Source organism: Martes martes, assembly GCF_963455335.1.
Source record: "Martes martes genome assembly, chromosome: 4".
Taxonomy (NCBI): domain Eukaryota; kingdom Metazoa; phylum Chordata; class Mammalia; order Carnivora; family Mustelidae; genus Martes; species Martes martes.
The window spans coordinates 157162865-157175475 of record NC_137891.1 but is presented as its reverse complement, the minus strand read 5'-3'; the positions used below and the strand labels follow the sequence as shown (position 1 = coordinate 157175475).

General features: G+C 47.3%; 1 protein-coding gene across 2 annotated transcripts in view; it reads left to right on the top strand.

The window, feature by feature from the left end:
• Positions 1–269: 269 nt before the first annotated feature.
• The window catches only part of RNF220 (ring finger protein 220), a gene marked incomplete at its 5' end in the record, with an annotated part of 219209 nt that continues 206867 nt past the window's right edge, over positions 270–12611 (top strand). For both annotated transcript variants that reach the window (XM_080800276.1, XM_080800275.1), the window contains one exon: positions 270–894. In XM_080800276.1, coding sequence (XP_080656402.1) covers positions 270–894 — 625 coding nt within the window. The remainder of the gene's footprint in view (positions 895–12611) is intronic.

The window sequence follows — 12611 nt, the reverse complement described above, 5'->3', positions numbered from 1 at the left end:
TGCTGCTGCCCACTGGCTCCTAAAGCCTCTGGTGTCTCTTGCCCGAGCATCTGTAAGCCAGAAGGATGGTGTTTCGATCACTTGGGGTTTCCCTTTTTTTCCTCCCCCTGACCTTCCTCCCCCCTCTTTTCTTCTCTTTGCTGTTTCCGCAGGTCTTAGAAGGGGATGATTCCCCAGTAATATTCCCTGCCCTGATCCAAGGTGCCGCTCGGCCTCCCTCCCAGGGAAGACTGCTTCTCGTGTGACACCAGCCATAGAAAGAGACTCCGATGGACTTACACCGGGCAGCCTTCAAGATGGAGAACTCATCCTACCTCCCCAACCCGCTGGCATCCCCAGCACTGATGGTCCTGGCGTCTACGGCTGAGGCCAGCCGCGATGCTTCCATCCCTTGTCAGCAGCCACGACCCTTTGGTGTACCTGTCTCAGTAGACAAGGACGTGCATATTCCCTTCACCAACGGTTCCTACACCTTTGCCTCTATGTACCATCGGCAAGGTGGGGTGCCCGGCACTTTTGCCAATCGTGATTTTCCCCCTTCTTTACTGCACCTCCACCCTCAGTTTGCTCCCCCAAATCTAGATTGCACCCCAATCAGTATGCTGAATCATAGTGGAGTGGGGGCTTTCCGTCCCTTCGCTTCCACTGAGGACCGCGAGAGTTACCAGTCAGCCTTTACGCCGGCCAAGCGACTTAAGAACTGCCATGACACAGAGTCTCCCCACTTGCGCTTCTCAGATGCAGATGGCAAGGAATATGACTTTGGGACACAGCTGCCATCTAGCTCCCCCGGTTCACTTAAGGTTGATGATACTGGGAAGAAGATTTTTGCTGTCTCTGGCCTCATTTCGGATCGGGAAGCCTCTTCTAGCCCAGAGGATCGGAATGACAGATGTAAGTACTTTGGTGCGAGCCTTCCCTACCCCCAGCAAGCCCTGCCTCACAGTAGTGTTCAACAGGTCGGTGGCAGTTTTCATGCTCCTAGAAATAGGGAGGGCCGGCTCCTTCCCACTCAGTGGCTGTGGAGTGCTAACATTTACTTGTCTAATGTCGATGAGCATTGACAGTTCCGGGAGGACATGTTTTTCTGATGGTAGCCAGAGGCAAGTTGGCCTCCAAGCTGCCTCTCCCCAGGGCATGATTGGCTTATTCTCTGGGGGCTCGCTCTGGAATGAAGAGGGGTGCCATTTGTATACAGGAACAAATGTCATTTTATTAGAAAGCGTAGGTTCCTAGGATATTTGGGGGGGCCTGAAGAAACTTGTCCATCCCTCCTCTCTTTGCTATCCTCATTATATTTCTCTGATCTTGACATTATTTTTTAGCTTTTTTCCATTGTATCACATCCAATGGACTCCACGTGATTTTATTTTCCCAACTCTCAGCCCTTGTCCACATCAGGCTATTTTTCAGAGAAGGACAAAGGTGTCGTCAATCACCATAAAGCATTTCAAACAGCTGTGTTTTCCTTGCGATCGCAAGGCTAGAAAGCCGACTTCTCTTGGGATTTAACAGGTTTGCTGGATGCTTATCCTGGGGCTCACTTTTAGGGCTAGACACGGTTGACCTGTGTGACTATTCCATATTTGATGTTCACAACTATTATTAATTTCTGCTTATGGAACAGCTTTCTTGTGTTCTCCCAGTGCCTCATTGAGCTTTGGCGACCCTTGCTAATAGTTGGAACCAAGCCTTTATTTGGAACTTGTAGACCAGGAGTGCTGAACCCTGCAATCTTCTCCTCTAATAGAATCAGAGAATAATTGTGTTCTGTCGCTTTTGGGCTGTGGGTAGGCAGAGCAGTTTTCTTCAAGCCTGGTGAGAATTTATGAACTGAGGGCGTTTTTCCACCCAACCCTTTGTTCTAAGATTTGCTTCATTTTATTTTCTTAAGAAAACTACATCTGAGGTTTGCTTTCCCCTCTTTCTTTCTTTTTTTTTTTTGTGCTCCTGTCCTCTCCATAACCACCAACACGAATACCATTTTTTTCTCTTCTCTTTATGATGCCGAGGAGAGTAATAGAGACATTGTAGCTCTCTCCCCTGTCGGCCCTGCTTCCTCAGGCTGTCTCCTTGAATTAGGCACTGTGTTAACTTTCCTGCGCTAAAAGGCATCTGCCTAAACCCAGCGTACCTTTTCAATAAAAGTCATCATAAAATCAACCTGCCTTGTAAATCCATCGCTCTTTGGTTTTGAAATATGTTGCAAGTGTGTCTTTTATGTCAGCGTCTGTAAGCCCGAGACCTCCCCACTTCAGGGAGAAGCTGCTAGCACAAGTGCCCATGTGTTCTCTCACTTTGCTTGGGCCCCTCTTCCGTCGTCTCCCCTTGTGGACAGCTGATACGTGCATTACCATCCTGCTTTCCCGGTATACCTGCAGGACACGCTGGCGTCTTGTGGGTCTGTTGTGTTTTACTTCAGTGCAGTTTTCATTTGTCAGTGGGCAAGCCATCAAGGCGAGCTGTCATCTGACCTCTGGCTAAAGCTGGCCTGGGTGATTCTGCCCCCCTTTTTGCTCCAAATACAAGTCAAAGATGAAATCCTCTCCAACCTAACATGCCGCCAAGTAACATCTGGAGATCAAGATTCCTTTCTTCTCTCCCAGCAGATCTGGCTGGTCTCCGTTTCTCTCTCTTTTTAGCCCAAACCTGTGTCAGACCCCCAGAGCAGGAGGAAGCTTGTTAGTCAAGTCAGAACTCATAGATGTGGCTATCCATTCCCCCTCCGAGTGTCAAAGCCATAACTCTTCCGTTTGCCTGGTTTGCATTGTGTGGTGGTGCCATTCCCCATGGAGATGGCTCCCTCACACAGGAATACGCCTGGGTGGAGAAAAATTAAATGAGTCTATCTCCCAAAGTGAAATGGAATTCTGACCTTGAAATTAATGAGATTCTGATCAGAAGGGTGGGGAAACTTCTTTATTTCAAATTGTAGTGCTGCAGAAATGGGGACCCTTTCCCCTTTTATTTGCTTAAAATATTCTTTCTTTTGAGAGTACTTTGTCTTCTCTTTTTTCTCTTACACAAACATAAAACCTATAGGGGTGTCTGAGCGTAGGATGTTTGCACACCCACAGTATTACCTAGAGTTGCATTAGTGACTAATCTTTAACAAGAAACAAAGGTGCCAAGTGAAGAGGAGCCTCTTAGCCTGTGATGGCCCTGGGTCTGGGTTCCTTCCTCCTTTTCTTTCCTTAGGGGGCAGAGCAGGCTTCGCAGGGTTGTACTGGGGAGTGTTTATGCTTTTGATTTTGAGTTTTTGGAAGGCGGGAGAAACATTTTTCTGTAGGGAAGGGTTGAAGAGGCACTGTGACAAAGTCGGCAGCAGCTTTCTTGGCTCCTGTCATATGCCGACGTGTGTCGGAATATTTATGGTCTGTTTTATGTAAATACATATTTAAGGGCCGTTAGAAGGCCTGATTATTCCCACTAGATGCCTTTCAGGTCCTCCCTACAGAACCGTTTTGAAATAAGTAATATTTCTCAGATAATCGAGTGACAGTGTACAAGACTGCTTCCAAAGGGAGAGCTTAAGGGGCAGCTGGGGCAGTGAGGGGGGATGGGGAGGCCAGAAGAGAGGATAGAAAGTGTTCAAAAGAGCAAAGTAATAGGATGCAGTGACTTTTGGTCAGATTGCCAAAATTAACCAGGTATATTCTGGTTTTTTATTCTTAAAATTTAGAGTTAATTTCTGATGTGGTTGACTTATTCTTCAGTTCTCTTCTTATAAATACATTTTTCTCATAAAATGTAAAAAAAATGTCTTAATTAAATACAACAGTAAAACTTCTAAATAGGCACTTAGCTTTAGGGGGTTTTTTCGGGGGTGGGAGCTGAGTATGGGGGTGTGTGTGTGTGTGTGTGTCCTTTACTTAGAGTAGAAGTTTTATGACTGAGTTTTAGGTCAATGAAAAATCAGTTTTACAATGGAAACACTGACAGTTTTTACTGTCGCAGCCACCCCCCTGTTCACACACTGCATCCATATGCAGATATGTCCACACGTGAGCGCATTTGAAAGAGGGGCCTGCAGACATGGTGTAATGCACACGTGTTCTTTCCTTAAATCTGGGTGCTGATAGGCAGGCTTTCTTTTGCTATTAAATATGCATTTTTGTAGACCTAAATTGTAGCTATTTGGGTAAAGTGTTGTCTCTCCTAGTAGATGATTTCCGGTTTGCTTCCCTGTTCACCTACCTGGCATCACAGGTGATTCGTGAGGTAGGTGTTGGGTTCTATGGAAAAAAGAAGCCTTGACTCATCAGGACTGACTTATTTGCCCTGGAGAAAGGGAGAAGTGTTTTGTGAGAAGCCGTTCATGGAGGATGCGTAATTCCCCAGGAAGGGAACCGAGGTAACTCCTGTTTATTGTCACTCCCTGAACCAGTCTCCACGGCTTCTTGTCCAGGGAAATGATGCTAAAATTTATGGACCAATTATGAATAGTCCACGTGTGTCTTACATATGAAGTGTCTTCAGATATGTTTCCCAGGGCTTTTAAAATAAACATTTCCTCATTAAGGAAACTTTACAACAAAAGGGAAGATAAGTATTGTCTGCTGCCTTGTGCTAGAATCTATACATTTATTAGCCCCTTAGCGCCCTGGCTCTTACCATGTGCATTTCCTTGTTGTGCTCTGTTGGCCACCCCTGTGCCTAGATTCCTGCCTGGGTGATGCAGGTTTTTTTGTGTTTTGGGGGGGTGGTGGTGGGGAACCAGCCTGCCTGTCATTCTACTCAGTCAGCCCAAATTGGAGTTGGCTAGTATGCATGCTCACCAGAGGGCTGAGAGGAACCAGAACTGTCCCAGTTGGAGCAATGACTGGCCCAGGCTTCTGATTCACCTCAGGGACAGGCACTGGGCATTGACCCTGCAGTGGCCCTGTTTCCTTGGCCCTTCCCTGTGTCAGGCAGATTCACAGGTAGGCAGGAAACCGGGTGGCTTACAGCATTCCTGGATGTTCTATTTTGCTCTCATCTTTGATGTATTTGAAAAGTCTTTCTTGAGCTCTGAGTAGGAGATGGTATTTGTACCCGGAGAATGTGTCATGTATCATCGAAGACCCTGTGTCTTAACAGATCAGCTGAGCCCACATACGCCCAAGGGCAGTCTGGAATGAGGAGTCCTGGCTACATCTTGAGGGTGGTATTAAGGGGGATTCTTCCCAAGGGCCCTGGGACTGGAGTGGCCAGGGATCCTAACCTGGGGTTTTAGGAAAATTGCTCTCACTGGGGAAGATCTTTGTGACAGTTGTCAGGTCCCCAGGCTCGACTTCTGGATTGTAGCTGGAGCAGATGACCACTGTGGAAGGGCCAGCAGATCGCCAGGGGAGATGGGTCAGATGGCTCCTTCCATACCCACCGCCCACACCTAGCCCAGTTATCCCTCAGCTGCTCCCCCGACTTCTCCCACAGCCCCTTTTCTCCTCTCGCCCGGGGTGGAGGGCAAGAACTCCTGTAATGTATGGTTGTTTCTGGTTGTTCACTCTCAGCACAGTCATGGAGACTCCTTTTCATGCTGCCGGGTTTAATTGTCTTGTTGGGATAAAGAAATGTTTGCACAGCTAAAGTGGGGCCGGGCTGGACGGGAGCAGTCCCTGATGGCTGCAGAGCCATCTGGCCTGGCTTGGCTTGGCTCAGCGCGCCGCTCGCCCGCCGCCCGCCCGGCGGCTGGGCTCGCTCCCGCTCTCGCTCTCTTCCCCTGTCCTCGCTCCACGCCGCGCCGCTCTGGTCGGCGGCTGCCTCCTCGCGCGGCCGGAATGCCTAATCACCATGGTGAGAAAACGAACACCGCAGCCGTCCTCCCTCCTCGCCTCGCGCCCTCCCTCCCATCAATTGTCATGCAGAAGTGATCCGGGCTGCCGTTTCCTCGCGGCCGCCAGCCAGCCCCTCGCAGCTCCCGGCAGAAGGGTGGCTGGTAATTGATCGTTTGGGGGAGGGGGCGCGGAGAGGCGCGAGGCCCGGCCAAGGGAAGGAAGGACCACAGAGCGGGCACCGTTGGCTTCCTTGGAAAGGACCCCCCTTGGAAAGGACCCCCCAGCCTCCGCCACCGAGGTGGCTTTCAAGTGGTTTCAGAAATGTTGGCGACCTCGCCGTCGCTCGGCTGGACTAGGAGGCTGCCGGAGAACTCCGAGCGCTGCCCCAGGGCCGGGCGAGACCCGCGCCGCCGCTGCCGCCGCTGCCGCCGCCGCCGCCGCCGCCGCCGCCGCCGCCGCCGCCTGCGGCCGGGACCCGTGGGCCGGCCTGGTCCCCCACCCCCGCCCCGCCCCGCCCCGCCCTCCACGTCCCGCGGCCCCAGGTCGCACTAGGAACCGAGCCCTGGGTCGGTTTCCTGTCCTGTCGTCTCAGCCGCTGAGGGAGTGTGGGGCGGGGTGAGGGGACAAGGGAGCGAGTGTGACCCGGGGGGGGGGGCACGTCCACGCGGGGGGTCGGACTGATGGGGGACGGGGCGGGAGGTGCAGGTGAGCGCGTGGCTGTGTGAGGAGGCGAGGGGACCCCGCGCGGGCGGCCAGCGCGCGGCGAGGGGGTGAGGAGGGTGAGGGGAGGGAGGAGGGCGTGGGGGAGGGCGCGGGGGCGCGTCCAGAAGGACGGACGTGTGTACACGCGCATCTGGTGCTAGCATTTCCCTCGGCAGCCGAGGACTTTGAGGTTTCTCCTGTAGATTCGAAATGTTTCCCCGTCTTGCTTTTTAAATTTGTAAAACGTTCCGGGGAATGTTTCCCAAGTCCTGGGGTTCGTGAATCCGCAGGATGGCTGGTTTTCGGGCGAGGCGAGTCTCGGTCGCCTCGGACCGTCTGAGGCTCTCAGCCAGCACGGCGGGGCTTGTTAAAGTCCGGGCAATTTCTGGAACTCTTCCCACGGGAAGTTTTCCGGGGCTGCCTTCCGGTCAGCGGCCCCAGGTTGATTATTTGGTGGCCCTTTTTTGTTTGAAAACAAAAAACACACATTGTATCCTAATAACAAAAGTTGCTCTCCCTCCCCATCCCCTTTCCTCATTAGGCAGAAGAGGAAACTGAAAAAGTAGAATTATATTTTTATATTAGTTTTTCTTATTTTTAACCCTTGTTAGCTACATCCCTCTGGTTAATAAATATTAGCACACATTGAAATGTATTATTTGTAAATACTCGGCAGCTGGAGTGACAATACATTTAATAGAGTTATATATTCATAATGGTTTTTCATATTTTGAAGTCTTATTAACCACGTCCATCTGGTCAATAAATATCAGCGTACATGTTGGAATGTACTCTTTATAAATACTTGGGATTTGGAGTAATGATACATTTTAAGTGTAAAACCCACACAATTGTAACACCAAAATTACAGTAATCTTTGGATTTGAATATTCTCTTCCAACAGTTTAACAGCATTTCCCAGTGCCATTTCCCCCCCTAACGACAGATGAACTGCAGACTTGAGGATAACTTATTGCCATATAGCAGCTAAAATGCCTTCACGTTTAAAAAATACCATTTACATTGTGACGTTTGTGGCTGAATAGAACCTGCAAGTCTGTGCTGTGGGTGGGAATTTGTAAACATCTCTTTCTTTGGGCAAGGAGGAGAATTTTCTGCAAAAGAACTTTCACCTACTTAGTCTCTCTCTTAGGCCTTTTCCAGGAAAAGATCCTGATTTGGGACTATGGGTTTAGGCCTGGAGAAATGATAGGCTGTGGTATGAATAAGTAAACCTGGCAGATGCTGAGTAAACAGGAGGAATTCATTCCCTTCCATTTTTTACCCAATGGATTAGGTTTTTCTATAATCTTAAGCACAGTTTAGTTTTAGTACTAAAAAAATTGGGGGGGACATTGGTGCCAATCACATCCAAGGGTTCAGTGTTAGTTGAGTATTGAATAAATTAATGGTGGTGATTATAACCTAATTTTTCTCCCAAGTTTTCATCTGTTTGCCACTCTTTGGCATTGCACTGAGTAATATCTATTAGACTATTCTATCCCAAAGGTGTAGAGGTTGGAGGGAAGAAAAGAAGAATTTATTTACGCCTTGAGGTTTAATAATGACAAAAGTAGGTAGGGAGTTTTTCAAGAGATACATGAAATTGCCTTTCTCAGCTATAGACGTATTGATTATTTGGGGTACCAAAAGAATCTTTCCTAGCTTAAAAAATAATTCAAAATTTGCTTTTCTCACCTAACACTCTAGGAACCTAAGATCAGAGGCTATCCCCTTCCCAAATGTTTTCTCACAGCATTACGTCCCCTATCATGGTGTCCACAAATGCTGATCTGCTTTTGATGTGTATTTTTAAAAAAACAAGTTCCTACCCAGGTCCTGGGTAAAGCTGGAAACAGACAAGGGATGTGGAGGTTTTGTAGACACACATAACCATCTGGCAATTCAGGCATTTGACCGTCAATCTTCCCTGTGGAATGTGTTCTGATTGAAGATGACCTAGAGGAAATGAAAGTTGTGTTTTTGGGGGGAAGACATGGTGCTGCATCCAGCACATTCTGTTCAGCAGACGCGGAGCTGCAGGAAAGTCTAGAGCTGTATGTGTAAGGAAGGGACCTTTTGGTACAGTCTCATGAGAAATCAAGCCCAGTAAGCCTGAGTGTGACTCACCAGATGAGGGTTGTCTTTTTCCACTGAAATTCATTTGCAGGCTGAGACTTATGGCTTTGCATCCATCTTAGAGCAGCAGACAGTGCGAAAGCTGTAGGGAGGGGGCAAGGGCCAGTCCTGGACAGATCTTTGCTTTATTTTCAGGTGTATGACTCCCCTTTAGGTGCCAGCTAATCCTAGAGTGCTCTCATTTGGTCTTTGCTTTTTGGAGTGTGACTTACACCAAGTCAGAGTGGCCTAGCAGAATAAATACCTGTGAGAGGAATAAATGTTGCATTTTACCCTTTTGGAGCCTCAACTTGAAAATGTTTCAGATCAAAGGTGGAAAGACAGTATAACACAGTAGTTAGGAGTTCAGCCTCTGGAGTTAGATCCCGACCCTCTAACTTACTTACTCAGTGATCCTAGGCAAATTACCTGACCTTTCTGGGCCTCAGTATTCTCACCTGTAAAATGGGAATTATACAACTTAAAGAGCTGTTGTGAAGGACTGAATGAGATTAAGCACACAGCTAATGCTTGGAACAGTACCTCAGACATACTAAGCATTCAATACCTAATGACTTATTTCAAGGATAATCTGGTGGTATAATATTCATTGTTAGAAGCACTGATGTAGCCAAACACAGGGTCATTAACAACTGGCATGTATGTAGGATCCTTTCACACACTCGTGCCGTATGGCAATATGGAAAAAGGAGAGAGAAAGTCTGAGAGCCCTTTTCTGCAATACGCAGCTGCTTCGCCTCCCTTCATTATTACCCATCCACCATGATTAGCCTTGGTGGCCCTCTGACCTCTTTCTCCCTTCATTTTATTTAGAAGCAAAGCAATATTAGAGTTAAAGAAATGCAGTCTGAGTCAGGAAGCGACCTGACCAGGGTTAGTTAGGTATCAAGGCAGTGGCCCAGGTCAGAGAAGCCAGATCTCATCATATTTTCTTGTTCTGGAACTTTGTATTATCAGATATCATTTGAAACAAATGGACCATTAGAATTTGTTTGTGGTAGAGATTTGAGCTATATGTAATCAGATTTTCTGTAATGGTATTTGACTAGTATTAGAATGCAAAGTCCCAGAGTTTCTAGTATGTCCCTAGATTTTAAGTTATACAGGCACTTTTACCCTCTTGCCTATGTGAGAGAAATCTGTGAACCTTCCCCCATCTGTGTGTGTCACAGTCCCACAGCATGATGGATTGTCTCTGCTTGGGGGAGGCTTAGGACGGGGCTTGAAGGGGGCTTGTAGGTCAGGAGAGAAATACAGCAGCAGGACTGAGCTGGGGGAGCTGCTGGGGCGGGATTAGCAGGGGAAGGGGAGGGCAGGGTTGGGCGGGGATAGGCCTCTTCCATGGCTCTGTGTGCATTTTCCTAGGAGTAAAAGAGGGCTGTCCATTACCCTGAGTGCACAAATAAACTCAGTGTTTTCTTCTTTGTAGAAAGAAAGCCCCATGGGGCTTGGGAATATCAGAGAATGATTCTGCACGTCAGTGGGAGAGGTGGAGAGTAGGGGGATGGGAGTGGGCGAGACTGACCTTCTGCCTGAGGATCTTGGATTTGAGTCTATTATTTAAATATAGTGGCTTAGATTTGAAAAGTCTCCTGTTCACAAACATATGTAGCAGAAATAGTCACTGGTGGCCAGTTGAGGCCGATACCTCAATCCTTGTCAGGTCCTTCATGGCTCTGTTGCGAGAAGGGATTCGGGTCCGTGTTGGTGGTGAAGAGCACCCACTTCTCCTCTCACCCTATCCCCAGTCCTTTCCACATATACAGGAGGTAGGAAGGAAAATGCTCACCATTCTTAATTTTGAGTTGTCAAAGAAGGGAGGAAAGTCTGAGATTTAGGCCCCAATGCCAAAGTCAAGGGAAGGAAGGAATTCCAGAAAAGAGAAGAGTTGGACCCAAGAGGTGGATAGGGAGGTGAAGGCAGTAGTGCGTGCTGGGGTAAGGAATCAGCAGGGACTGCAGTTAGAGCCTAGGCTTTGCCTTCCTTCCTGAGCAGTAAAATTAAAAAAAAAAAAAAAAATCCTTAGAACAACAAAAGTCTGGACGCATGGGCTTCCTTCCTGACAGGCCAACCTGGTGGGGCTTCATTCAGCCTGAGCAGCAGTCAAGGCTGATTTACTGGTAAGAGATCCCAGACAGACGTTTGGGCTTAACCCTTTCCTAACTGCAGTGATGCCTCATTGCCAGAGCTGCCCTCTTCTTCCAGCTTCCCATTACAGTGTGAGTAGCTTCTTAACTGTCACTTGTTCTTTATTTAAAGAGGGTCCTTGCTGCTGAAGGGCCTAATACCCTCTTCGTGAGAAAGCTGGGTCTAGGAGAAGTTGAATGACTTGAAAGAGAGATCTTACCATCAAGTCTATAACAGGGCTGGCGTTGTGGCTTACGGCTGATTTAACTCTCAGGCTCTTAGTGATATTTGGAGCATTATATTCATTCTTTGGTCATGGAAGTGCCTCCTGGAGTCTTTATTGGGGTGATCCTCTGAGCCTCAGCTCTGCCTCCATACTGTGCTGGCCCCACAGAAGGAACACTACTGCTTATCTTAGGTGTTTATTGGTGTATTATGGATAACACTGGCAGAGTACATGAGGCATGATTCAGTTTCCATCTTGCTAATATGATGCACTCATTAATTCGTGTAATTATTCAATCAGTATTTACTAAGTACCTGCATTGTTCCAGGCGTTGTGTTAAGTGCTGGGAATACAATGATGAGCAAGGCAGATTATATACAGTCCCTGCCTTACTGTAGCTTAAAGTTTAGCAAGCAATTGCCGGATGTTGTGAAAAGTACAATAGGGGAAGTATAAAATGCCACGGGATTAGAAGCTGGAGCACCTAATCTTGTCTGTGAGTGTGGATAACTTTCTGGAGCGAGTGACCTTTAAGCTGATATCTGGACATCAAGAAGGAATTACTTTATTCAAAGGGGCTAGGTGTGGCAGTTTGCCTTTATGGACAAAGTATAGCATCTGAGAGTGGAAGAAAGAACTCCAGAGCTGCCAAGGACTGCTTATGATAAAGGAAAAATAGAATTTCTGTCTGCCAGGACCTGAGGCATGACCTCGAATCTCTATAGTACTTCATCCTATAGGCAGGTGTTCCTGAGAATATTTCTTTAATGCTTATATACTTCTGAAGCCGAACATCATATAGGGTCTTGTTTTTAAAGTAACTTTCTCTTGTTTTGTCTGTTTTGTTGAAGTATAGTTAACATAGAGTAGTAGAGGGAGGAGATAACTAACATAGAGTAGTAGAAACATCGGTTTCAGGCATACAGTATAATGATCCAGCAATTCTGTACATTACTCATCGCTCATCAAGATAAGTGTCCTTTTAATCCCCTTCACCTGTTCCACCCATCCCCCCACTCTCCTCCCCTCTGGCAACCACTAGTATATTCTCTGTATTTAAGAGTCTGTTTGGGGTGCCTGGGTGGCTCAGTTGGTTAAGCAACTGCCTTCGGCTCAGGTCATGATCCTGGAGTCCTGGGATGGAGTCCCACGTTGGGCTTCCTGCTCAGCAGGGAGTCTGCTTCTCCTTCTGACCTCTCCCCTCTCAAACTTTCTCTCAAATATATAAGTAAAATCTTTAAAAAAAAAAAAAAAAAAGGAAGTCTGTTTTTGCTCTCTTTTTTTCCTTTGTTTTGTTTCTTGAACTCCACATATGAGTGGACTGACAGACAACATTATACCCTCTAGGTCCCTCCATGTTGCTGCACATGGCAAGATCTCATTCTTTTTTATGGCTGAGCTATATTCCATTGTTTATATAAGTAGCCACATCTTCTTTGTCCATACATCTACGGATGGACACTTGGGCTGCTTCCATATCTTGGCTATTGTAAATAATGCTGCAATAAACATAGGGGTGCATATATCTGTTTGAACTAGTGTTCTCATTTTCTTTGGGTAAATACCCACTAGTGAAATTCCTGGATCCTACAGTAATTCTAGTTTTAATTTTTTGAGAATACTCCATACTGTTTTCCACAGTGGCTGCGCCAATTTGTATT